General features: G+C 49.7%; 2 protein-coding genes across 2 annotated transcripts; one reads left to right on the top strand and one right to left on the bottom strand.

Moving 5' to 3' along the window:
- Positions 1-101: 101 nt before the first annotated feature.
- ZNF48 (zinc finger protein 48) lies at positions 102-4,367 on the bottom strand. The gene is made up of 3 exons (XM_023558935.2): positions 4,204-4,367; positions 3,904-3,997; positions 102-2,180 (listed from the first exon to the last, which is right to left on the bottom strand). The coding sequence occupies exons 2-3, from the start codon at positions 3,980-3,982 to the stop codon at positions 379-381; spliced, it is 1,881 nt and encodes a 626-aa protein (XP_023414703.1). The 5' UTR covers positions 3,983-3,997; positions 4,204-4,367; the 3' UTR covers positions 102-378.
- A 13,601-nt stretch (positions 4,368-17,968) lies between these two features.
- Positions 17,969-21,903, top strand: SEPTIN1 (septin 1). The gene is made up of 11 exons (XM_023558936.2): positions 17,969-18,159; positions 18,342-18,432; positions 18,530-18,616; positions 18,861-18,984; positions 19,307-19,441; positions 19,534-19,651; positions 20,276-20,377; positions 20,480-20,579; positions 20,817-20,976; positions 21,262-21,352; positions 21,463-21,903. Exons 1-11 carry the CDS (start codon positions 18,157-18,159, stop codon positions 21,547-21,549), a joined length of 1,098 nt encoding a protein of 365 aa, XP_023414704.2. The 5' UTR covers positions 17,969-18,156; the 3' UTR covers positions 21,550-21,903.
- The last annotated feature ends 5,530 nt before the right edge of the window (positions 21,904-27,433 follow it).

Below are 27,433 nucleotides of genomic sequence, written 5' to 3'. Positions count from 1 at the left end.
CAGGGTGCTAGTCTCCCAGTGGCAAGGTTGGGAGAGGTCAGTTCTCAACAGGTAAGAGACAGCCAGAATTTAGGCTTAAGAGTCCACAGGCTAAGGCCAGCTTATTCATTCAACAAGTATTTATTGAGTGCCTACTGTATGCCAGACAGTGTTCTAGAAGCTGGGGGTACAGCTCATACTGGCAAGGTCCTGACAGCCCAGCCAGGACAGTTTCCTGAGCTTCAAGGTCATTGTCTCCGATCTTCATTTCTAACTACTCACTCCTTCTCCCATTTTGTCCCCTCTTTCTCCCTCCCACCACCTCCCAGGCCCTTTCTTCTCTTAAGCAGCAGATACCCTCCCTTTGGCCTCCTGGGCCTCTACCTTTTCTGGACTTTATCATTCCAGTTCTGTTGGTGGCTCCTTCTTGAGGGGCCTTGCCCGACCATCTCCTGTCCCAAAGGGCCTCAGGACCAGGTGCCCACGCTGGTGCTTGATACGGGCAGAGCTGTCACCAAAACCCTTGCCACACTCTGCACATTTGTATGGCTTCTCCCCAGTGTGTGTGCGCCGATGTTTGACCAGATCTGAGCTCCGGGGAAACTCCTTCCCACAGAAGCCACATACATGGGGCTGGCTGGGTCCAGAGGGCTGGGCCCGGACTCGAGGTCGAGGGGCAGTGGGTGCTGGGCCAGGTGGGTTATGAGGCCGCAGGAGAGTGGATGGTGGTGGTGGCCGTGCCCGTTCGCCACGGTGGGTACGAAGGTGCTTGACTCGGGCTGAGCTGTCAGCAAAACCCTTACCACATTCAGGGCAGAGGTAGGGTTTCTCCCCTGTGTGCACACGATGGTGTTTCACCAGGTCCGAGCTTCGGCGGAAGCCTTTACCACAATCAGGGCACTTATGGGGCTTCTCACCTGCCAATGGTGGTGGTGGCTCCCCAGCCTGTGGGCCCCCAGGCTCTGGCTCCAAGCCAGGCAGGCCAAAAGGCCCATCACCTGAGTGTGGAGGGCTACGAGGTGTCAGTGGGGGGCTGGTGCCAAGAGGAGGTCGAGGTGGACTCGAGCTGGGTGGTGGGCTGGGGATTAGGGGTGCCAGGGGATAGCCTGGGAAGCCAAAGTCCTGGGGCTCCATGTGGGTGAGGCGGTGGCGGAGGAGGGTGGAGCTGAGGCTGAAGGTGCGGTCGCACTCAGGGCAGGCATGAGGCCTTTCCCCGCTGTGGGTGCGGAGATGCTTGACCCGGGCTGAGCTGTCAGCAAAGCCCTTGCCACACTCAGGGCATAGGTAGGGCTTCTCTCCCGTGTGTACCCGCAGGTGCTTCACTAGGTCTGAGCCCCGGGCAAACTCCTTCCCACACACATCACAACCAAAAGGCTTGGGGCCCAGGTGACTGCGCTGGTGGCTGAGGAGGCTACAGCTGAGCACAAACCTCTTGCCACAATCAGTGCAGATATATGGCTTGTCCTGGACCTTGGGTCCCTGTGCTGCTGCTGTGGTTGCCCGGGACGGCCGCCGTCGGGGTACCAGTGGCCGCGGGGGCTGCTCCCCGCGGTGCGTCCGCTGGTGCTTTATACGGGCGGAACTGTCACCAAAGCCCTTCCCACAGATGCCACACTTGTATGGCTTCTCGCCTGTGTGCGTCCGCTGGTGCTTCACCAGATCAGAACTCTGCCGGAAGCTCTTGCCACATTCACCGCAGATAGTGGGGCGTTCACCAGCGGGGATCCGAGGGCGAGGAATCTTCGGGGGACCCTGGGCTGGTGGCCGGGCTCTGTAAGGCTTCTCACCACTATGAGTTCGCTGGTGTTTGATACGGGCAGAGCTATCTCCAAAGCCCTTGCCACAAACTCCACACTTGTAGGGTTTCTCCCCTGTGTGGGTCCGCTGGTGTTTCACCAGATCCGACATTTGTCGGAAACTCTTGCCACACTCACCACACACAGCAGCCCGATCGCCAGCCTGGCCCCAGCGTGGTTCTCCCAAGAGCCGGGGGCCTCTGTCCTGAGGCTGAGGCTTTCCTGGCCCCTCTCTCTGGACCCACAAGTCATCCCAAGTCTGGACGCCTTCAGGTTTGAGAGAGGAATTTCCTACTTCATGATCTGGGGCCAATTCTTCCTCATCCTTGAATCCCAACTCATTCTTCTGTGGGGTATGTTCAAAGTCATCCTGCTGAGAAATCTCGACATTCTCACTCCCTAGACCTGGAGAAAAAAAGGGAAGTTGTAGACCCTGCCCTTTGACTCAATCTCCATCTTGGATAGCAGTCTCCCAGGAAGATTTCCTTGACAACTGGTGGCCATAAGGACCTCTCTCTCCTCTGAACTTCTGGAGCACTTATTATTGTCCGTGCCTCTCAATAATAGTAATATTGCCTTTTACTATGTCCTTGATGTATACCAAGGAGCCCTGGTGGTGCAGCGGTTAAGAGTTCAGCTGCTATCCAAAGGTTCAGCAATTCGAATCCACCAGCCACTCCTTGAAAACCCCATGGGGCAGTTCTACTCTGTCCTATAGGGCTGCTATGAGTCAGAATCAACTCAACCGCAACGGGTTTGGTTTGGTAATATATACCAAGAACTGTACTAAGCATTGAAAACCTTGGTGGCGTAGTGGTTAAGTGCTATGGCTGCTAACGAAAAGGTCAGCAGTTCGAATCCACCAGGAGCTCCTTGGAAACTCTATGGGGCAGTTCTACTCTCTGTCCTTAGGGTTGCTATGAGTCGGAATTGACTTGATGGGTATGATACGGGTACTAAGCATTGTCAAATTCTTGTAATAATCCTATGAGGTAATACTATTACTATCCTTATTTTACAAATGAAAGCATGAGACCCAGAGGCTTTAAGTCACTTGCTCAAGGTTATAAAGGTTAGAAAACAGCAAAACCCGGTTTCTTAGGTCTGTCTGACGCCTAAGCCTGTGTTTTTAACCAGTACATTATATAGTCTCTTTTTGGAATACCTAGTATATACTATTTCTTTTGTATTTTTTAATATCAGCTCATTCTGTTATTTTGATTCATTCTTCAGTGAGCACCTACTGTATGTACCTGAGGAGACCCAGACATACATATCCTTCCCTTAAGATGCTTAGGGTTGGTAGGAGAGATAAGATAAAGCACCCAAACCAAACCCATTGCCTTCGAATGGATTCGGACTCACAGCAACCCTATAGGACAGAGTAGAATCGCCCTGTAGGGTTTTGGAGACTGTAAATCTTCACAGAAGCAGGCCACCACATCTTTCTCCCTCCGACCACCACATCCTTCTCCTGCGAGTGGCTGGTGGGTTCAAACTGCCACCTTTTGCAGCTGAGTGCTTTAACCGCTGTGCTAGCAGAGCACCTCAGATAAAGCATAGTTATAATTATGGGTTCAGAATGTTAACTGTACTGCCACAAGAGAGCAGCAGATAAGGAGATAGGGACCGGCACTCAAGGAGAGGAAAGTAAACTGTGGGGAGGAATGGAAGATAAAGCTGGAAAAGGATATTGGGACTAGACTGAACACTAAGCTAACAACTTTAAATAGTAGGCAGACGGGAACTAGGGAAGGTTTTTGAAAGAAGAGACAAGAAGATCGATCTGGCTGCAGAGTGCACCAGTGGAGAGAAAGGGGCAGCGGGAAGGCTGTTCCAACTGCTGGGATAAGACATAATGAGGCCTGAAGTAGGGCAGAGGCAATGAGGATGAAGATGGCTGTGGCGGAGGGGGAGAGAATCTTTGAGATGATGCCCTTCGCGGCATGGCACAGAGTAGGTGCTCAGAAACGTTGGCTCCCTCCCTGGAATTTTTCTCCCCTTCCCGTCTCTCCCTGGAGGCACAATCCAGGTTCGATTTTTCTGGGTCTCGGCCGGGCAGAGCACGGCACCGGAGTCCCCATCAGGCCTTTACCGGCCCATGGCAAGCCGCCGCTGTGACCCTCACCTGTGCGAGCGCCTCTCAGCTGCTCCCTTTCCTCCGGGCCAGGGAGATCCGGGCCCCAGGGCTCCACTGCGCGCTCCATCGTCGGCACGCCGCCCTGAGCAAGGGGACAGACACACAATCTCACGGTCACACGGCGGTGTGCGACCCTCGGGCCCGGCCGCTGCCCCCTGCCGGTCGGCTCGGGCACCGGGCAGCGTCCAGGTCCGACACCGGGTGCGGTTCCCGGTGATCCCCGTCCGCGCCGCAGGTCGCCCCTGCACCTGCTGCTCCTCCCCGGCTCGCAGCCGCCGGCCCGCTCACCTCGCCAGCCGCCTCCGGCTCCGTCACCCCAGCGCCTTCCGGAGCTCTTCTGCGGGGTGCGGTGCCCGAGCCGCCCGCGGCTCCGGGATGCGGGCTCAGTGCCAAACGGGGAGAGGAGGGGTCTCGGACCCAGGCGTCCCGGGGGCGTCCACCGGGGGCGGGGACGGGAAGCGGAAGCACTGGCCACACGGAGCCGCTCTAGGACGTAGGAGGAGCTGCAAGCCTTTGGGGTCCGCCGGGGTCCGCCGAAGCTCGGTGGCCGGCGGGCAGCCGCGTGCTGCCGAGAGGGCAAGTCTAAGCCAAGGATAGTGTCCCCAACTCAGTGGTATTAACCGTGTGCCTTCTGGACTGGCGCTGGGTGACGAGAGCCAAAGACTTCCTAATTGTCGCCCTGTCTTGGGCCACCTGCGCCAACCTTCGGGGCCGGCCGACAGCACCAGCCACCCCTGAGAAACGAAGAGAGAGGGCTCCAAAGACGGACCTATGGAAAGGAGTAGGGGAGAGACCGAGGCAAACAAAGGGCGGTGGAGACCCCAGACGGGGCGGGGGCGGGGCGCCGAGACTTGGGAAACAAAGCCGGGCAAGTCGGTGAGGCCGAGGGCTGGGAACTGTCAGCCTGCGGTGGGGGCTGGGCCGGGTAGACCGAGGCTGGTACAGAGGGGTGAGGTGGCTGCCAGATAAATAATGGGAGAGACAGGCACACAGAAGCCGACCTGGGGCCGGGCCCGGAACAGAGACCCTGAGTCAGAGACTCAGGGACAAAGTCATAACAATAAGTGCCCTGAAATAAGAGAAGACGCAAAAGCAGAGAGAGAGACAGTGGCCAGCCACAAAGAAGGGAACAAAAGATTGACCACCAGAGACAAAGAGAAGTAGAAACAGATAAAGTTGTTGAAGCAGAGTTGGAGGAGCAGTAAGAAAAACAGGCGGGGAGCCTGGAGAGAGAAACTGGCCCAGAGGCAGAGGAACAAAGGATATCAGTCAGTGAAACAGGCAGAGACAAAGAGACAGAGACACAAAGAAGGAGGCTAGGGGAGAAGGACAAGTGGACAGCCTAGGAAGAGGCTGAAAAATTAAACCATGTTTTCCAGCCTGGTGAGGCTCTGCGTGGGGCTGTCTTCCAGGGGAGCCCAGGAACTTAAACTTCTGTATCTGTACTCTGGGCAGGCTTGCCTTTGGGGAGGCTGCAGGGCTTGGAGGCTGGAGGTGTCTGCAGCTTCTTTGCTGATGATGGAGAGGGATAACCGTGGTTTGTAGATTAATTCATATGTTTGGGATAAAACGATGAAACATGCAAGATTTGTTCTTGGGATGCTCCTAGTTTAAATGGGCAAACACATAATTTAGATTGAGAAACGTAAAGGTGTGAAAAGGCGCCCTGGAGCCACAAACATTTAAGCACTCAGCTGCTAACTGAAAGGTTGGTGGTTTGAATCCACCTTGCCCACTCTTTGGGAGAAAGACCTATCCATCTGCTTCTGTAAAGATCACAGCCAAGAAAACCCTAGGGGGCAGTTCTACTCTGTCACGTGGGGTCACTATGAGTTGAAACAACACGAGCATAGAAGTTAATATGGACCAATTCAAGAGAGTGGAAGCACAGGATGAGTTATCTCTGTGAGGATGAGTGTGCATGGTTCTGTGCGTCTAGACACTGATAGAAACGGGGACCACAAATCAGCCAACACGTAACTGATCATCAGCCATATTTAGACACTGCCAGGCCCTGAAAATACAAAGAAATTCTTTTTTATGGATATATGTAGCTGATGTGACAGGTTCTATATTGACCTTATGAACAAGATATTATGAGAATATAGTGCAGAGAGAAATACCTTTTGTTGTGTTTAGGGCAGTGGACACTGTTATGGATTGAATTATGTCCCCCCCAAAATATGTGTATTAACTTGGTTAGGCCATGTGTGGTTGTCCTCCGTTTTGTGATTTTCAATTTTATGTTAGAAAGGATTAGGATGGGATGTAACACCCTTACTCAGGCCACATCCCTGATCCAATTTAAAGGGAGTTTCCCTGGAGTGGGGCCTGTACCACCTTTTATCTCTCAAGTGATAAAAGGAAAAGGAAGCAAGTGGAGAGTTGGGAACCTCATACCACCAGGAAAGAAGCACAAGGAGCACAGCCTGTCCTTTGGACCTGAGGTTCCTGTGCTGGGATGCTACTAGACTAAGGGAAGACTGATCACAAGGACCTTCCTCTAGAGCCAACAGAGAAAACCTTTTCCTGAAGCTGACACCCTGAACTTGGATTTGTAGCCTCCTCGACTGTGAGAGAATAAACTCTTTGTTAAAGCCATCCTCTTGTGGTATTTCTGTTACAGCAGCACTAGATGACTAAGACACTATCTTAACGTCATTCATGACATTTGATCCCTGACCTTGCGTTACTGTTTGTCCTTAGGGAATTTTTTTTTTTTATTAGCTTTTATTGAGCTTCAAGTGAATGTTTACAAATCAAGTCAGTCTGTCACATATAAGTTTACATACATCTTACTCTGTGCTCCCACTTGCTCTCCCCCTAATGAGTCAGCCCTCCCAGTCTCTCCTTTCGTGGCAATTTTGCCAGCTTCCCGCTCTCTCTATCCTCCCATCCCCCCTCCAGACAGGAGATGCCAACACAATCTCAAGAGTCCACCTGATATAATTAGCTCACTCTTCATCAGCATCTCTCTCCCACCCACTGTCCAGTCCCTTTCATGTCTGATGAGTTGTCTTCGGGGATGGTTCCTGTCCTGTGCCAACAGAAGATATGGGGACCATGGCCACCGGGATTCCTCTAGTCTCAGCCAGACCATTAAGTATGGTCTTTTTATGAGAATTTGGTGTCCTTAGGGAATTTACTGAAGCCTCTGTTTTCTGAACTGTAAAATGGGGATGATAATACCTAATTTGGATGTTTGAGGATTAATTTGTGTAAGATACTTAGCAAAAAATCAGCTATTACTATTTTGACTCGAGTAACCAAAGAAGGAAAAGGTGACATTTTAGCTGATCCTTTCGGCAAAGGATTTCCTAAGGCTGTTGGAGTGGGGGCTGAATGAAGAACTCCAGATAAAGGGAATGAAATGAACAGTGGCCTACACACTAACTGAAAACCTACTATGGGTTAGAAGCTTGAGATCCAAATGTGATTAAGACATCCTCAGAGAAGGAAATAGAAAATAGTGTTGTTTGAATGTGCCATGAGGATACGTAAGTAGTGGAAGCATAAATAAGTTTATTCATTTGTTCCATACCGATTTCCTGGGCGTCCACCGTGTGCCAGGCATTTGTGCTGGGAAACAGATGTAAGAGGGTAACTACTGGCTAAGAGCCAGCCTGTCCTGAAGGAACCTTCCCCTAGAGACTGGCCAGCCTGCACATTGTGGTTACCTTACTTGCAGAGCCAGCTGTCACAGAAGACAAAGGTTTGAACCTGTCCTCTGGTCTAAAGACACAGAAGCCCCTCCAGGGATGCCTTGTGGGGCCATAGATAACTATGAAGACATCAGAGACACATGATGATGAGATGAAAAAGAACTAACCCAGATAATCCACACACTGCCACAGATGAAGCTGAAGATGGAACCTTCCTTTCTCTAAGCAAACAGGCCCCAAACCTTAACACATGAATGATTGAGCATATTTGTTGGAGTTAATACGTATGATGTAAATGGGACATTTGTGTCAGTATTAATTCATATCAACTATGCTAAACACAGCAACCAGGCAAGAGCCTTTTCCTCAGGGCAATTTGTCAATATGTGCAAATGCCTTATATATGTGATTTTCTTTGGCTCAGTAATTCCCTATACAGAAATCAAGCTAAAGGAAATGGTTGGATAAGTATACAGTGATAGCACCACAAACATGTTCACCCCAGCTCAACATTGTCCATCAGAGGGAAGAATGGGAATAAACCTAAATACAAAGTATCCATGAAAATAATAATGTAGATGTATAATATCATAGATGTACAAAACATATTAAGTTGACAAAAGCACAAAGTTAGTATGGCGCTACTTTTTGTAAATATGTCTTTGTATATATACGTGTATACCTATAAGAAAAAATCTGGCAGGATAAACACCAAAATGGGAATATATCAGGGTAGTGATATTAAATCTAATTGTTTTCCTTATTCAGCTGCATCTTCTAATTTTTTTATGATGAACATGTGTTCCCCCACGTGTCTGTCAGTTTGTCGTACTGTGGGGGCTTGTGTGTTGCTGTGATGCTGGAAGCTATGCTGCCGGTATTCAGTTACCACCAGGGTCACCCATGGAGCACAGGTTTCAGCTGAGCTTCCAGACTAGACAGATTAGGAAGAAGGACCTGGCAGTCTACTTCTGAAAAGCATTAGCCAGTGAAAAACCTTATGAAAAGCAGTGGAACATTGTCTGATATAGTGCTGGAAGATGAGCCCCCCTGGTTGGAAGGCACTCAAAAGATGACTGGGGAAGAGCTCCCTCCTCAAAGTAGAAAGTAGAGTCGACTGTAATGACATGGATGGAGTAAAGCTTTCGGGACCTTCATTTACTGATGTGGCATGACTCAAAATGAGAAGAAATAGCTGCAAACATTCATTAATAATCAGAACCTGGAATGTATGAAATATGAATCTAGGAAAATTGGAAATCGTCAAAAGTGAAATGAAACACATAAACATCGATATCCTAGGCATTAGTGAGCTGAAATGGACTGGTATTGGCCATTTTGAACCGGACAATCATATAGTCTACTATGCTGGGAATAACAGCTCGAAGAGGAATGGTGTTGCATTCATCGTCAAAGAGAACGTTTCAAGATCTATCCTGAAGTACAATGCTGTCAGTGATAGGATAATATCCATACACCTACAAGGAAGACCAGTTAATACGACTGTTATTCAAATTTACACACCAACCACTAGGGCCAAAATGAAGAAATAGAAGATTTTTATCAGCTGCTACAGTCTGAAATTGATCGAACATGCAGTCAACATGCATTGATGATTACTGGCGATTGGAATGTGAAAGTTGGAAACAAAGAAGAAGGATCAGTAGTTGGAAAATATGGTCTTGGTGACAGAAACAATGCCGGAGATCAAATGATAGAATTTTGCAAGACCAATGACTTCTTCATTGCAAATACCTTCTTTCACCAACATGAACGGCGACTATACACATGGACCTCACCAGATGGAACACACAGAAATCAAATTGACTACATCTGTGGAAAGAGACGATGGAAAAGCTCAATATCATCAGTTAGAACAAGGCCAGGGGCTGACTGTGGAATAGACCATCAATTGCTTGTATGCAAGTTCAAGCTGAAACTGAAGAAAATCAGAGCAAGTCCACAAGAGCCAAAATATGACCTTGAGTACATCCCACCTGAATTTAGAGACCATCCGAAGAACAGATTTGATGCATTGAACACTAGTGACCGCAGACCAGACAAGTTGTAGGATGACATCAAGGACGTCATACGTGAAGAAAGCAAGAGGTCACTGAAAAGACAGGAAAGAAAGAAAAGACCAAGATGGATGTCAGAGGAGACTCTGAAACTTGCTCTTGAGTGTCGAGCAGCTAAAGCAAAAGGAAGAATTGATGAAGTAAAAGAACTGAACAGAAGATTTCAAAGGGCCTCTCAAGAAGACAAAGTAAAGTATTATAATGACATGTGCAAAGAGCTGGAGATGAAAAACCAAAAGGGAAGAACACGCTCGGCGTTTCTCAAGCTGAAAGAACTGAAGAAAAAAATTTAAGCCTCAAGTTGCAATAGTGAAGGATTCCAGGAGAAAATATTAAACGACGCAGGGAACATCAAAAGAAGATGGAAGGAACACAGAGAGTCATTATATCAAAAAGAATTAGTTGATATTCAACCATTTCAAGAGGTGGCATATGATCAGGAACCGATGGTACTGAAGGAAGAAGTCCAAGCTGCTCTGAAGGCACTGGCGAAAAACAAGGCTCCAGGAACTGATGGAATATCAATTGAGATGTTTCAACAAACAGATGCAGTGCTGGAGGTGCTCACTCGTCTATGCCAAAAAATATGGAAGACAGCTTCCTGGCCAATTGACTGGAAGAGATCCATATTTATGCCTATTCCCAAGAAAGGTGATCCAATCAAATGTGGAAATTATAGAACAATACCATTAATATCACATGCAAGCAAAATTTTGCTGAAGATCATTCAAAAACGGCTGCAGCAGTATATCGACAGGGAACTGCCAGAAATTCAGGCTGGTTTCAGAAGAGGAATGGTACCAGGGATATCATTGCTGATGTCAGATGGATCCTGGCTGAAAGCAGAGAATACCGGAAGGATGTTTACCTGTGTTTTATTGACTACGCAAAGGCATTCGACTATGTGGATCATAACAAACTGTGGATAACACTGCGAAGAATGGGAATTCCAGAACACTTAATTGTGCTCATGAGGAACCTTTACATAGATCAAGAGGCAGTTGTTCAGACAGAACAAGGGGATACTGACTGGTCTAAAGTCAGGAAAGGTGTGCGTCAGGGTTGTATTCTTTCACCATACCTATTTAATCTGTATGCTGAACAAATAATCCGAGAAGCTGGACTATATGAAGAAGAACGGGGCATCAGGATTGGAGGAAGACTCATTAACCTGCGTTATGCAGCTGACACAACCTTGCTTGCTGAAAGTGAAGAGGACTTGAAGCACTTGCTAATGAAGATCAAAGACCACAGCCTTCAGTATGGATTACACCTCAACATAAAGAAAACAAAAATCCTCACAACTGGACCAATGAGCAACATCATGATAAATGGAGAAAAGATTGAAGTTGTCAAGGATTTCATTTTACTTGGATCCACAATCAACAGCCATGGAGGCAGTAGTCAAGAAGTCAAAAGACGCATTGCATTGGGTAAATCTCCTGCAAAGGACCTCTTCAAAGTGTTGAAGAGAAAGATGTCACCCTAAAGACTAAGGTGCCCCTGACCCAAGCCATGGTATTTTCGATCACATCATAGGCATGTGAAACCTGGACAGTGAATAAGGAAGACCGAATAAGAGTTGATGCCTTTGAATTGTGGTGTTGGCGAAGAATATTGAGTATACCATGGACTGCCAAAACAACGAACAAATCTGTCTTGGAAGAAGTGCTGCCAGAATGCTCCTTAGAGGCAAGGATGGCGAAACTGCATCTTACATACTTTGGACTTGTTGTCAGGAGGGATCAGTCCCTGGAGAAGGACATCATGCTTGGCAGAATACAGGGTCAGCAGAAAAGAGGGAGACCTTCAACCAGGTGGATTGTCACAGTGGCTGCAACAATGAGCTGAAGCATAACAACTATTGTAAGGATGGCGCAGGACCGGGCAGTGTTTCATTCTGTTGTGCCTAGGGTCGCTATGAGTCGGAACCGACTCAATGGCACCTAACAACAACAACATGTGTTGGTTGTATAATAAATGAATATACCCAAAGTAAATGAATATATGTATCATTATTTTTTGATGATTACAGGTGGTATTCTTTTATTGTGCTTTAAGTGAGAGTTTACAAATCAAGTCAGTCTCTCATACAAAAATTTATATACACCTTGCTAAGTACTCTTAGTTGCTCCCCCTCAGTGAGACAGCACACTCCTTCTCTCCACCCTGTATTCCCTGTGTCCATTCAACCAGCCTCTGTCCCCTTCTGCCTTCTCATCTCCCCTCCAGACAGGAGCTGCCCACATAGTCTCATGGGTCCGCTTCAGCCAAGAAGCTCACTCATCACCAATATTATTTTTTATCAGATTAGTCCAATCCCTGTCTGAAAAGTTGGCTTTGGGAATGGTTCCAGTTGGCTTTGGGAATGGTTCCAGTCTTGGGCTAACAGAAGGTCTGGGGACCATGACCTCTGGAGTCCTTCTAGTCTCAGTCAGACCATTAAGTCTGGTCTTTTTAACAAGAATTTGAGGTCTGCATCCCACTGCTCTCCTGCTCCATCAAGGATTTTCAGTTGTATTCCCTGTTAGGGCAGTCATCGGTTGTAGCCAGGCACAATCTAGTTCTTCTGGTATCAGGCTAACGTAGTCTCTGATTATGTGGCCCTTTCTGTCTCTTGGGCTCATAATTACCTTGTGTCTTTGAGGTTCTTCATTCTCCTTTGCTCCAGGTGGACTGAGACCAATAGATGCATCTTACTTAAATGGCTGCATGTTAGTGTTTAAGACCCCAGATGCCACTCACCAAAGTGGGATGCAGAATGTTTTCTTAATGGGTTTTATTATGACAGTTGGCCTAGATGTCCCCTGAAACCAGGATGCCCAGACCCACACCCCTGCTACTCTGGCCTTTGAAGCATTCAGCTTATTCAGGAAACTTCTCTGCTTTTGGTTTAGTCCAGTTGTGCTTACCTCTCCTGTACTATGTGCTGTCTTTCCCTTCACCTAAAGTAGTTCTCGTCTCCTATCTAGTTAGCGGATACCCCTCTCCCTCCCTTCCTCCCCACCCTCATAACCATCAGAGAATATTTTCTTCTGTGTTTAAACTGTTTCTTGAGTTCTTATAATAGTGGTCTCATGCAATATTTGTCCTTAGCAACTAATTTCACTCAGCATAATGCCTTCCGGATTTCTCCATATTATTAAATGTTTCACAGATTCATCATTGTTCTTTATCAATGTGTGGTATTCCATCGTGTGAATATACCATAACTTATTTATCCATTCAGCCATTGATGCACACCTTGGTTGCTTCCATCTTTTTGCTATTGTAAACAGTGCTGCAATGAACATAGGTGTGCATATATCTGTTTGTGTAAAGGCTCTTATTTCTCTAGGATATATTCCAAGAGGTGGTATTGCTGGATCGTATGTTAGTTCTAGTTCTAGCTTTTTAAGGAAGCACCAAATCGATTTCCAAAGTGGCTATATCATTTTACATTCCCGCCAGCAGTGCATAAGTGTTCCAGTCTCTCCACAACCTCTCCAACATTTATTATTTTGTGTTTTTTTTGATCAATGCCAGCCTCGTTGGCGTGAGATAGTATCTCATTATAGTTTTTATTTGCATTTCTGTAATGGCTAATGATCTGATCCTGAGCATTTCCTCATGTATCTGTTAGCTGCCTGAATGTCTTCTTTGGTGAAGCACCTTTGCCCATTTTTCATATCATTTTTTAAAAGGCTGTTGAAATAACTCAGGGGAAAGTTCATCAGAGTTTGAACCTAGAGCAGGGCCAAGGGTGTGGAGAGAAGGAGACCAGTTTTTCTGATTAACGGGCAGGGCTTGGAAAGCAGTTGAATATATTCATGGAGAGAGAGGGAGGGAGTCAGGCCATAGGGCTGCTTAGCCTGATGTGAAATGCAGGAGGAAGGGCTGCGGTAGAGTGGAGAGGAGTATAATTATCCCTTCCCTTTTGCTTATCTCTAAGTACTCTGTTTATACCCCCGTTACACTTTTAGCGTGCATGCTGTGTGCTACACTTACTTGTGGCTGTTTCTGTCTCCCCAGAGAGCAGCAATCCTGACTCATTCACCCCATGTGGGTCCTCAGCAACTAATTTAGAAGAGGAGTCAGTAAATTCGAGCTGGTGACATCATCACACTCCTTAGCTCATATAATAATAATAATATTTCTGTATGAGCTCATCTAATGTACCAGGCATTGTACTTTGTGTACAGATTTTTATGTATATTAACCCATATAATCCTCATCACGACCCTGTGTTAATGGTGCTGTTTAACAGATGAAGAGCTCTTAATTGCTATATGTGTCTATAATCATATAACCTTTGCACAACCTCAGAGTTCAGTGTGGCAGGAGTTTCGAATCTCATGTGATAGAAGAGGAAATTGAGGCCCAGAGAGGTGACTTTCCCAAAGTTGCATGAGTGTAACAGTACTAGGAATGAGGCTGAAGTAAGGATAAGATATACATAGTGCAGTATGGATGGATGGATGGATCTTAAAAATAATGTTGATCAAAAAAAGTTAATAGAATGATGTCTATATACACACACATTTATATGTATATGTACATATATATCATAAACCCAGTGCTGTCGATTCAGACTCCTAGCGACAGAGCAGAACTGCCCCATAGAGTTTCCAAGGAGCGCCTGGCGGATTCGAACTGCCGATCCTTTGGTTAGCAGCCGTAGCACTTAACCACTACGCTACTAGGGTTTCCACATATATATCATATATATATACATTTATGTAAACGTATATCATTTATATATATTAAAATGTACCCTCCAAACACAGTACACATTTTTCAAAGCACATACGAACCAAAAAAATATATACGTTAAGCACATTACAGAGCCCTGGTGGTGATGTTAAGCCACCAGGTTAAGTGTTTGGCTGCTAACCAAAGAGTCAGAAATTAGAATACACAAAGCAGTTCCTTGGAAACTCTATGGGGCAGTTCTATTTGTCCTATAGGGTCGCTATGAGTTGGAATCAACTCCACGGCAACAGGTTTTTTGGTTTAAGCACATTAGAAAGAGCTCTGGTGGTGCAGATGGTTTAAGTGTTCGGCAGCTAAGTGAAAAGCTGGCAGTTCTAACCTGCTCTGTGGCTCCATGGGAGAAAGACCACAAGATCTGCTTCCATAAAGATTACAGCCAAGGAAACCCTATGGGACAGTTCTACTCTGTCGCGTGGGGTCACTGCGACTTGAAAGAACAGGAGCATGTCTGTCACATGTGTTTGCTATGAGTTGGGATCGACTTGAAGGCAACTAACAACAAGAAGGAGTACATTACAGTGGTTGTCTTACTGTAGGGAGGGGAAAGGGATGAGCTATGGTGATAAAATGGAAATAATAAATAAAACCAAAAGGAGTTGAGGAAGAAAATGGGGCTGGAAAGGTAGCGAGGATTCAGATTATTGACCATGGTAAGACTTGCTTTAAAAACTCAGAGGTTAATTTACTTGCCCAAGGTCAACCAAGTCATAAATGCTAAAGCAAGGGTTTGTATCTATATATATCTGATGAACTCCAAAGGCCATGTACTTAACCACTCTGAGTGCTGATAACAAAGCTGAAATGTGTGTATTTAATTTTATTACGAGGAAATTTGGGCTCAGAGAGGTCAAATGACTCGTCCAAGGTCACATAGCAAGTAGGCTGGTAAAGCTGGGATTTGAGTTCTTTCTGAATCCAAAGCAAGGCTCCTTTGACATGTTCTGTAGCCTCCCAGCCTTTCCTGTATTTATTTATCTAGCATATTATTTATTGGCACCTTCTTTGTGCCAGGCTCTACATGAAACCCTGGGGGTATAGAAATTAGGAAGACATAGTCTCTACCCTCAGCAAGCTCAGCCAGAAGCAGAAGAGGATATGCGGGAGACAGTCGGGTAAGCAAATATAGGCATTGGAGGGGTCTGTGAAGGGTGCTGGGGAGCCCAGAGGAGGGAGGATGACTCTGCTTGGGGTGGTTGGGGAAGGTGTCAGAAGAGAGGAAGAGCCCTTTGAATCAAAAGTTGTAGGATAAACAGGAGTTCACTTGGTGCAGAAGGAAATCTCAATGTGGACAGACCCAATGATGTTTGGGGAAGTGGGAGATCGAGTGATGAAGCCAGATGGGGGATGCTTTGGGTGCCAGGCCAGAACTTGAACTTGACTTTGTGGTCACTGGGAGGCCTTTGGAGGGTTTTGAGCAGGGGAGTGCCTTGGCCAGGATTCTGAAAGGTCTCGACCAAAGTCCAAAGACCTAGCGTCCCCCCCCCCGCCCCCGCACCTTTTCTTAATAACATGTTTTTGGTTTTTGGTGAAAGTTTACACAGCAAATTAGGTTCCTATTTAAAAATAACTACATAAATTGTTCAGCAACATTGGTTACATTTTTCACAGCGTGTCAGCTGTCAGTATTCTCATTAATTCCGTTCTGAATGTTTTGTTTTCAGTAATCTTGTTTCCCTGTCCCCTTGCATCTTTGCTTTAGGTTAATTGTTGACCACTTGGTCTCATATAGGTAATTTTTTAAAGGTGCACAATACTCACAGGTAATATTTTTTATTTTATGAGCCAATCTGTTATTTAGCTAAAAGGAGACCTCGGGGGTAGTTTTGGTTCAAAGTTTAAGGTGTCTCTCAGGGTGATAGTTTCCGGGAGTCCTCTAGTTTCAAAGGGTCCAGTAAGTCTGGACTTTTTTTTTCTTAATTGAGCTTCAAGTGAACGTTTACAAATCAAGTCAGTCTGTCACATATTAGTTTATATACACCTCACTCCATACTCCCACTTGCTCTCCCCCTAATGAGCCAGCCCTTCCAGTCTCTCTTTTCGTGACAATTTTGCCAGCTTCCAACCCTCTCTACCCTCCCATCCCCCCTCCAGACAGGAATTGCCAACACAGTCTCAAGTGTCCACCTGATACAAATAGCTCGCTCTCCATCAGCATCTCTCTCCTACCCACTGTCCAGTCCCTTCCGTGTCTGATGAGTTGTCTTCGGGAATGGTTCCTGTCCTGGGCCAACAGAAGGTTTGGGGACCATGACCGCTGGGTTTCCTCTAGTCTCAGTCAGACCATTAAGTATGGTCTTTTTGTGAGAATTTGGGGTCTGCATCCCACTGATCTCCTGCTCCCTCAAGGGTTCTCTGTTGTGCTCCCTGTCAGGGCAGTCATTGGTTGTGGCTGGGCACCAACTAGTTCTTCTGGTCTCAGGATGATGTAAGTCTCTGGTTCATGTGGCCCTTTCTGTCTCTTGGGCTCATAGTTATCGTGTGACCTTGGTGCTCTTCATTCTCCTTTGATCCAGGTGGGTTGAGACCAATTGATGCATCTTAGATGGCCGCTTGTTAGCATTTAAGACCCCAGATGCCACATTTCAAAGTGGGATGCAGAATGTTTTCATAATAGAATTATTTTGCCAATTGACTTAGAAGTCCCCTTAAACCATGGTCCCCAAACCCCCGCCCTTGCTCCGCTGACCTTTGAAGCATTCAGTTTATCCCGGAAGTCTGGACTTTTTAAGAATGAGTTCTGTTCCACATTTTTCTCCCCTTCAATTAGGATCTATCTATTGTGGCCCTGGTCAGAATAGTTGTTAGTGGTAGCCAGGCACCATCTTGTTTTTCTGCTCTCAGGGTAGATGAGGCCGTGGTTTGTGTAAACTGTTAGTCTTATAGACTAGTTTCTTCTCTGAGTCTTTGGTTTCCTTCTTTCTGTTTTGCTCCGGAAGTGAAGAGGCTGATTAGTTTTGTCTTAGAAGGCCACTTGCAAGCTTTTAAGACTTCAGATATTACTCACCAAATTAGGATGTAGAACATAAACTTTATGAACTATATTATGCCAATTGACCATGTTGTCCCCGGAGACTATAGTCGTAAGCCTTCAAACCCAGAAAACCAATCCCAAGAGGTGTTTGGTTATGTCTAAGAAATGTCTATAGCCCTGGAGTCCTTTTAAGGATCCATTGCATGATTTGACACGAAAAATTGATGGTCCTTCCTGCCTCCACTCCCATTTGCATTGCCTGTGGCTTCTGGTCCACTCAGACTCTGGGAGTTTGTTTTTACCATCTCTGTCAAAGCCTGTAGGATCCCTGTAGCACAGTGGTTAAGAGCTCAGCTGCTAACCAAAAGGTCAGCAGTTCAAATCCATCAGCCACTCTTTGGAAACCCTATGGGGCAGTTCTGTCCTGTAGGGTCACTATGAGTTGGCATAGACTAGACAGCAATGTTTTTTTTTTTTAATCTCACTTGTCAGGGAGAGCAGACTGCTTCCTTCCTCTTTGCCTACCCTTTACTTCCTATGGGGGTGATGGGGCTACAATGGGGCTTGAAATAAAGGTGTTGAAGGAGTTGAAGCTGATTCTAGGAGTGATGGGTAAAGGGATCAAGGAGGTGGGGACTTTCCCCACCTTTCTGGGCCTGAACCAGTTCCAGCATTTCAGCTTCCTTCACAGCCCGCCCCCTTGTTTGCTGTGTTCAACTTCCTGCCCCACCAGAGGAAGTGGGGAGCGACAGCAGGTGCTGCGACAGCTAGCAGGGCCATGGTGAGTCCTGATGCCCAGGAACCTAGGCATCTCTGCCCCCAAACCCCTGCCCTCAGGGTCCCCATGCCCAGGCCTCGACCCCCAGTAGACTGACTTCTAGCCTCCAAGCTCAAGAGTTACTGGGAGCCCTGCCTGCTGCTCCCAACAGCCTCATATTGCCTTCCCTCCACCCGCCCCAACAGGACAAAGAGTATGTGGGTTTTGCAGCCCTCCCCAACCAGCTCCACCGCAAGTCCGTCAAGAAGGGGTTTGACTTCACATTGATGGTGGCAGGTCAGGGAGGTTTGGAGAGGGGAGTCAGGGGAGAGAAGGCCCTTCAGGAACCCTAACAGTCCTCTCACCTGACCAGCTTGGCCTGTCCTGTCCACAGGGGAGTCAGGCCTGGGAAAATCCACCCTCATCAATAGTCTGTTCCTTACAAACCTCTATGAGGACCGGCAGCTGCCACCAGCCAGTGGTAAGACCTTCCCCATTCTCCCCAGGCACTGCCCTCCACCCTCTCCTGTGTCCCCAGGCTGTACTCTTTTCTTTGCCATCTGGGTCTCCCATGGCTTTTTGAGTGACTCAAGCAGTTCATTGCTTTTCTCTGAGACTGTTGCCTCTCCTGGAATATGGGTGGGGGCATACTGTGATACTGAGAAAGCAAATTAATCCTGCCTCAGACCTCTACACAGCTCCCAGACCTCTCGTTGTCCCCATAGCTCGCTTGACACAGACACTGACCATTGAGCGCCGGGGTGTAGAGATCGAGGAAGGGGGTGTTAAAGTGAAGCTGACCCTGGTGGACACACCTGGCTTTGGGGACTCAGTGGACTGCTCAGACTGGTAAGGAGGAGGGGAGGGGTAGGGGCTAAGCCCCTCAAAATGACTACTCTGTGGAAAGTGGGGATTCAGGTACAGGGGTGTCTGTCCTGACTCCTCACCCACCTTCACCCAAGAGGTGATGCCTGTTTCTTATGGCCACCTAGTCCAAAGTGTCCCCGTGGTCAGTATGTGCTACTTGATGTCTCACACCCCTGCCAGTTTCCCCTGATGCCTTTGGGTGGAGCCAAAAAAACTACTTGCAACCCCCACGGTTCTGGCTAATCTTGCCCCTCCCTTGCCCTGAGGTCTCTGACCTGACCACATGCCCTGTCCCACACTCCAGCTGGCTGCCAGTGGTGCGCTACATCGAGGAGCAATTTGAGCAGTATCTTACGGATGAGAGCGGTCTGAACCGGAAAAACATCCAGGATTCTCGGGTCCACTGCTGCCTCTACTTCATCTCACCCTTCGGCCGGGGGTCTGGGGGATGCCCTGGGGGGTGGGGCATTTGGGGAGGGCTGAGGAGTCTCTGTGCCCTGGGGCTGGGTCCTGACCAATCTCTGGACACAGGCTCCGGCCCCTAGATGTGGCCTTCCTCCGAGCTGTGCATGAGAAGGTCAACATCATCCCAGTCATTGGCAAAGCAGATGCCCTGATGCCCAAGGAAGCCCAGGCCCTCAAGCAGAAGGTGTGGATTTCCTAAACCTCTGAGCTCCGGCCCCACATAAAACCAAAAGCCATGCCCAGACTTGAGCTCAGCTCTGACGTCTTTGATCTTGGGGTGGCCTTTTTGGAGCGTGATGCCAGGCTAGGCTGTGGGAGAGTTTCTGAGGGAGCCGTATCTCTGGAAGTTTATAAAAGGATGGGTATGCAGCCCCTGAGCTAAGGCCTGTCTGAGGGCAAGGGCATAGACAGAAAATGACACAGAATGACATCTGACTTCCTGTGGCCCCTGGATGTTGATGACTGCTCCCCCAACCCCTTCAGAGCCCTCTCCCACTTTCTGTTTGTCCTGGTCTGTTGGTGTTTGCCCCACCTTAGAATCTTTCCAGGCCTTCAGCCTTCACTGTTGGAGTGTCTTTGTCTCAGTTTCTCATCAGCTATGTCTCTGTCTCTTATTGTCTCTGGGATTTTGTTTTTGGTCATTGTTTATATCCAGCTGTCACCATCTCTGTCATTTATGTCTTCCTATCTGTCTCTGACCACACAGTATCCCTGTGTCTCACCATCTCTGGCCAGGCAATGTCTGTTTCTCACGCTCTGTCTCTGACTCTCCACACTTCTCACTGTCTCTCCATCTGTCTCCTCCAAGATCCGGGACCAGCTGAAGGAGGAGGAGATCAACATCTACCAGTTCCCTGACTGTGACTCTGATGAGGATGAAGACTTCAAGAGGCAGGATGCAGAGATGAAGGTGAGAGGGAAGCAGAGGACGCTGATTTGGAGGTACTGGCTGAGAAAGGGGTTTCAGCAGGGAGTGGGAGGGGAGGCCCAACCCTTGATCCCTGCCCTCTAGGGAAGCATCCCCTTTGCAGTCGTCGGTTCATGCGAGGTAGTAAGGGATGGTGAGACCCGGCCGGTGAGGGGACGCTGCTACTCCTGGGGTACCGTGGAGGGTGAGTAAGGCCAGGCCCGCGAGCAGCGAGCCAGGCCACTTCCGAGTCAACTGCGCCCAACGTGCAATTTGGGGGCGGGCTAGCTCCGGGGGACCCAGGAGCCCAAAGAGGGGATCCTTCGGCTGCAGAGCGAGGACCTTCCCCGAGGGCGAGGGCGGCAGCGGGCTCCTGGCTGGCCCGCCTCTGGAGCAAGACTGGACCCTGAGGCTCCCTAACGCTCGCTGGTCCGCCCTCCAGTGGAGAATCCACATCACTGCGATTTCCTGAACCTGCGACGGATGCTCGTGCAGACGCATCTGCAGGACCTGAAGGAGGTGACGCACGATCTACTGTACGAGGGCTACCGGGCCCGCTGCCTGCAGAGCCTGGCCCGGCCGGGGGCGCGAGCCAGTCGCAGGTGAGAGCCGACTGGAGCCGACTATGTTGGTGAGGCTAAGGCGCTGCCACCCAGGCCAGGCCCCGCCCCCACAGCCGATGACCGCCCCCCCCACCTCAAGACCAGGCCCTGCCCTCACCACCAGACCTTGCTCCCGGGCACTTTTCCCACCCACTTTGCCTCTGGCCTTTATCTTTTGGGCAGGGCTCCGCCTCTTAGCCCCAACCTAGCTCCAGGCCCTACCTTCCTGCCCGACCCACAACCTCGGACCCCGCCCCTGATTGCTGCCCTTTTCCACCACCCCAGTAAGCTTTCCCGCCAGAGCGCCACAGAGATCCCACTGCCCATGCTTCCTCTGGCCGAGACTGAGAAGTTGATCCGCGAGAAAGACGAAGAGGTGAGCAAGCACCTCGCTGCCCCCCCTCCCTTGACCAAGACCCCAGGTCCTCTGCGAGGTCCCTCTCTGGCCTCGCCGGGTCCCACGGCCTGGAATCTTGCCCCGTACAGCTACGCCGCATGCAAGTGATGCTGGAGAAGATGCAGGCCCAGATGCAGCAGAGCCAGGCCCCGAGCGAGCAGTCGGACACCCTCTGAGACCCCCGCCTCGGCCCTCCCTTCCTTCGGCCTCCCTGTCCTCGGCCCCGCCTTCGGCCCGTCTCTTGCCCAATCCCCGAGGCCCAGCCAGCCCAGCGCCTAGTCATGGAGCCCCAGCCGGTAGGCCCGCCCTTGCACGGGCTATGAAAAGTCTCCCTCTAATCGGTTCTCCTCAAATCTGGAGTTGGGAGCCTCGCCTCTCGCCCCGCCCCGACTCTACCCCTGCCCGCCCTCCACTTCGCCCTTCGTTCTCTTCCTGAGCAGACATCTCCAGCCCCGCCAAGACCCCCTTCTCCGTCTTCGGGCGTCGCCCGTCTTCCCCCAAGCTGTATCTTCAATAAAAGCTGAGCTGCCCTGGGGCCACGCGAGTCTTCTCTCTCCCAGCGGGAGTAAATGGAGCCGCCCCACCCAGCTTCCTGGGCACCCGCTCGGTGCTCGACCGTTTTCCAGCTTTCCTTCGGGGACCCACGCCAGGCCGCCCTCACAGACATACTGAAGGCGCCGCCGATAGAAACAAAGACCAGTTCAATTTTATTGGGGGTCGGGATGGCGCTGTCGGACTGGTCAGAGGGTACTGGCCAGTTGAGGCCTAAAAGGGTCCTCTACTCCTGGTCCTTGGCGTCGCCGTGCGTGATGACGTAGCAGATGTTCTTGTAGTCTACGTTACCACCCACGTCGGGAGGGAAGGCCGCCCACATGTTCTTGATCTAGGGGAGGCATAGAGGCAGCTCCTACCAGTTTCTTATTTCCCCCCTCCCCCGTCCCCTCGCTTCTCCCAGCCCCCTCCCCGACTCACCTCCTCCTGGGAGAAGCGGTCACACTGCGTGGTAAGCAGCTCCTCCAGGCTGCAGAGAGGTGACATACAGGGAGTTAAGCCTGGTGTTCGTGGTTCCTTCCACTCCCTCCCACCTCATCCTCCTTGCCACACGCAGTATCTCTCTGAAAACGGTCACTCTAGATCCCTTATTGATTTCCCAAACACTAAGACCTCCCGGCTTTTGCCCTTCCCCCCATATTTGCATGAAAATTTAATCCTACTTAAGCATTACCTGTTTCCACAGGCCTAATTTCTCTCTTAAGCCTCAACAGTGCTTAACCCTTGGTAGGGATTTAAAAAAGTTTCCTGTGTGGGGGCAGCTGGAGGGGGCAACTTACAACTGTTTCTTTATGGTACCCTTCCCATCCGGGTCCAGGACCTTAAAGGCTCCGGTGATGACGTCCTCAGGGTCGGCACCTTGGGTGTCAGAGGGCACATGAGGCAGAAAGGTCCCCGAAATGTCCAGGAAAGGGCACCTAGGAGCTTGGAGGAAGGACCCTTCACTCACCCTTGAGCTTCTCCCCGAACATGGTCAGAAAGACCGTGAAGTTGATGGGACCGCTGGCTTCTTTCATCATGGCCTCCAGCTCCTCATTTTTCACGTTCAGGCGGCCTGGAATGGGGAGCATGGGCTGGAGCAAGGTCCTAGGGCCAGGGCCATGCTTCCTGTAACTTCAGATTAACCCATCCGTTTTTCAGCTAGGTAGACTGAGGCCTGGGGTGGAGCAGACAGGACCAAAACCCAAGGCTGCTGTGTTCCCAGGACTCTGCAGCCTTGATGCCTGAGTCTTTACAGGTGAGGTAGGGTCTCACCCATGGCTGCGAAGGTGTCTCGCAGATCCTCCTTGTCGATAATGCCATCTCGGTTCTGATCGATTACAGTGAAGGCCTGTGGAAAGTGGGGGACAGGATGGGGGTTAGGTCTCCCATAGCCAGGGATCAGCCCACCCATCCCAGGCAGATCATATTCTGGCTCCCAGCCAGCTGCCGGCTTCCACTTCAAGCAGAGAGGGAAGGAAGGAATTCTACACCCTTCCCCTCCCCCCCCAACAGGTGCACATTCCAAGGAGAGGGTGTGGGAGTGGGAAGGGACAGCAGGGGGGTGCCTTTGGTCAGCCTTTAGCCTTCTGCCTTCCTTCACTCACCTCCTTGAATTCCTGGATCTGAGTCTGGTCGAACATGGAGAAGACGTTGGAGCTTCCGCCCTCTGCTGCTGCCCTTCTCTTGGCCCTCTTGGGTGCCTGGGGGATGAGGGTTGGGCAAAGGGGTTCCTGAGCCAGTCCCTACTCCTCTCTGAGGACAATGGATTAGATTCAGGGCTCTTTGAGCTCCTTTCTTCTCCGGCAACTCCTGCTCTTAGGGACCTCTTTGCTAAGGGGGTTTCTTCAGTTGCATCCCCTAAACTCCCATTTGTGACTCCTGGATCCCCATCCCTCCATTCTACCCAACCAGTGGAAGTTTCTTTCCTTTCTCAGTGCTTTGAGCCTACTTTCTCTGAGCTCCAGACTTGCTGTGTGACTCTGATCCACTCATTCACCCTGTCTGATTTCTCATTTACGGAACGGGAGTGGGCATCCTTGCCTGGCTGATCCCAGAGGGCTTTAGGAAGATGGAGTGCAGAAAGGGGTGGAGCAGGCTTTGAGAGGGGCTAGACCCCTGTGAGTGCAGTGTCTGGGCAGATTTCCTTTGGTTGGACCCTTTAGGCCATCATTTTGCCTGTCTGCTCCCCATTAGTAATACCAAGAAAGGGAGAATTCATCTATTCTTGCTGGACTGGGAACCGGCTATTTTCTCTCAAAGGGTGCAGCTGTTCTCAGGTCTGAAGTATCTTGGGCAGGGGCTAGAGAATTCTCACTCACCATGTTTTCGGTCTCCTAGGGGCAAAGTAGTGGATCAGGCTGGAAAGGAGCGGAGAGTCACCCTGGGACTGTCCCTCTGGGGTTATATAGTCCTGCCCTAGGGAGCCCTTAACATACTGTGGTAACCTTAGCCTTTTGGGTACCCACCCCAGATACCAAAATAGCCCAGCTGAGGGCCTCTCCTTTCTTGGAGGGAGCAGCTGGAGCTGAGGGAGGGAGGGAGGAAGGAGGGAGGTCTTGGGATGCATGTCTCACCAGGACCTGGGCAGGAGGGATGTTCTTTCTCCCAAATGGGACTGGATGTGACAGTGTTCAGAGGGGGCCCAGGCCTAGGTGCAGTTCCAGGTGAGAGATGAACCAGGCCCCCCCTGTACCCCTGAATGGGGTGGGCCCAGATTTAAAGCTAGTAAACATTGACTGAGCACCCAGAGTGTGCCAGGTGCTGGGCTGGGCTTTGTGGATGCACTTCGGCAAACACCCTTCACCCTATCATAGAGGTCACAGTTGAGTGTGTGTATGTGTGTGGGTGGTGGTGGTGGTGGTGGTGACAGAGCTTAAAAATGGGAGAGAGGGGCTTGTGGAAATTGGGGGATCAGGGAAGTCTCCTACATCTCCTTCTAGGAGAGGGGGTTTTGTGAGGGAAGATGCAGAGTGTGGAATCACTGGGTATGAAAAGACTAGACAGCCTAGAGCAGAGGGCCTGCTCTGTGACCTTGGGCATTGTGCTTTAACTCCCTAGGCCTGTATAAAATAGGAATTTAATTCCCATCCCATACAACCCATTGTGATTATAAACACTTTTTGGAAACAGTTTAGTAAACTTTAATTATAATTAATAGTCCCTGCTCTGGTGAAACTTACAGTCTAGCCATGGAGACAGGAATAAATGCAGAAAATGACACACCCACTGGTCAGAAGCTCAGAAGTAGAAAGCACAACAGCCATGTTGGGAATGGCTTTATTAAGGCTGACGGAAATAAGTCAGGTGAAGGTGGGTGGACAGGCACACTAGGTTGAGGGCATAGCATGGGTAAAGGCCCAGAGAAGTGTTAAGATCAGAGGTGTTCAGATTGCCATATCGTGATGGAGATAGAGCAGAGGATGTAAGGAGCTGAGGAACAGACACTGGAGGGCCTTGAATGCCAGGCTGAAGGCTGGGACCTTGGAGAAGCTTGGGAAGGTTTGAAGCAGGAGAAGGACATGGTTAGATGTAAATCTAGAATAATTTCTCTGGATCCTGGTGTGGAGACTGGAACTCAGGAAGAGAGGCAAAGACACCAAGGGGGAATCTAGCTGGTTACCACCTTCTGGGTGGCTGGGATGGCTAGTGGCTTCTCTCCATTCTGGGCAGAAACCACCCTCCACCCTTCTGGGCCCCAGTGCCCCAGTCCCCTCCATATAGTGGAGGTCTGGGAAGACAGTGCCTGAGGAAGCCTGGGAGGTCCAAAGTTAGCAAGGACACCCATCACCTTTTCCCTCTAGGACCTGATGTCCTGAGGAAGGTGCCTTTTCTCCTCCCCCTCCTCTAGCCACATGCCAATGCTTCTAAGACATTTTCTTTTCTGGGCACTGGGGCCTGGCCACCTGTTGTCTCTAAGAAGAGAGAAGGAACTACCTAAACTTAGCAGCTGCCCTTGGCCTCCTACACTGGCCCCTCCCCACCTCGGTCTGCAGCTGCCTCGCCTTATACGGTTGGTTACCATGGGGGTCCAGGCTCATGGAGGAGCCCATTTATTACTGGGCTCTGGGAGGGGAGGGGACCCCAAAGAGGGGAATGGGAGGAGCTCAGGAAGCCTGGACCAAGTAGAAAATGGGGAGGTTGAAGAGATGGAGATCACGAGTGGTGGATCTCAGATACTGAGTGGGAGCTCACAGGTTTTGGGTCTCAGCAGGGATTGAGGTGTCTCACAGAGCTCAGAAGCCAAGGAAGAATTGGGAAGTTGGAATTTAGTTCTCAGGGGTAGACTGCAATTTCAGAATGGTGGACTCTTGTGTGGTAATTGGGGCCCTCTAAACCTGGAGTCTGGAGCCCTGGTGGCACAGTGGTTAAGAGCTTGGCTACTAACCAAAAAGTCCGCAGTTTGAATCCATCGGCTGCTACTTGGAAACCTTTATGGGGAAGTTCTACTGTGTCCTATAGGGTCCACAGCAACTGGTTTGGTTTTTGGCTTTTTAACCCTGGGTCCCAGGAGACTGCGGGCCAGAGAAGAGATGGGGTGTTTAGAAGCTGAAAGTTGGGGCTTATGAGGATTTTTTTTTTTTGTGGTCTAGGGCAGCTTTAGGGGCTTGTAGATTGGTTCTTAGCAGGAAATGAGTACAGAGAGATGTGGCACTGAGAGGAGGAGTTGATGGGACTGGAGTTCTGGGTCGTGAAAAAAATAGGAACACAGATGTGGGGAGTTCATGGTGTTGCGGATTCATGAATTTGGAGTATGGGATCCCTATGAGAATGGGGAAGGACTCACAGGGATGAGGTCTAAAAGATGGGGGCTGAATAGAGGGACTTGGGATTCTTGCAAGAAATGAGGGATCCAGAGAAATGGGTCACTTAGACCATCTGGGGGCTCTAGTTATATAATTTCCTGGGCTTGGAGTGTTGGGGTTGGATGGGGGCCAGCACTGAAGAATTAGAGAGTGTGAAGGCTGAGAGTTTTTGATCAGGCTTCAGAGTACAGGTTCGGTGGTAGGGCTTATGTTCTAGAGACCACCGGAGTGGGGAGGCCTCAGCAGCTAGATGGGAAAATGGGCCCAGAGAAAGCTCAGGAGGGGCAGCGCGGCGCTCTTATTGGCTAAGGGCTGCTCTAATCCCCCTGGCCCTCGCACCCTCTTCGCGCTGTCCCCAACTGTCACCCCCCTCCCGCGCTTGTCGCCGAGTGTCACTGACTATCCCTGGGCTGGCACTGCCTGGGGGCAGCACTCTTGCTGTTTTGATGCTGCCATTGGCTGAGACAGTTTCCTCCTCTGTTGCTGAAGTGAGGGAACGAGATCATTGGCTCACGAGGCAAATCAATTGCAATCTTAGCCCGCCTCCCAGCTGTCACTCCTTCCGGACCATTTTGGGAGACCCGAAGAATTCCTCAGTTCTTCCTATTGACTGCAGATGCTGTCTGTCACCGCCAAACTAGACAACACTGTCTGTCACCTTTACCCTGGTGGCACAGTGGTTAAAGCGCTTGGCTGCTAACCGAATCCACTAACCATTCCGAGA

Source organism: Loxodonta africana, chromosome 12, assembly GCF_030014295.1.
Source record: "Loxodonta africana isolate mLoxAfr1 chromosome 12, mLoxAfr1.hap2, whole genome shotgun sequence".
Lineage (NCBI taxonomy): Eukaryota > Metazoa > Chordata > Mammalia > Proboscidea > Elephantidae > Loxodonta > Loxodonta africana.
This window is presented reverse-complemented; position numbering and strand designations above follow the sequence as displayed.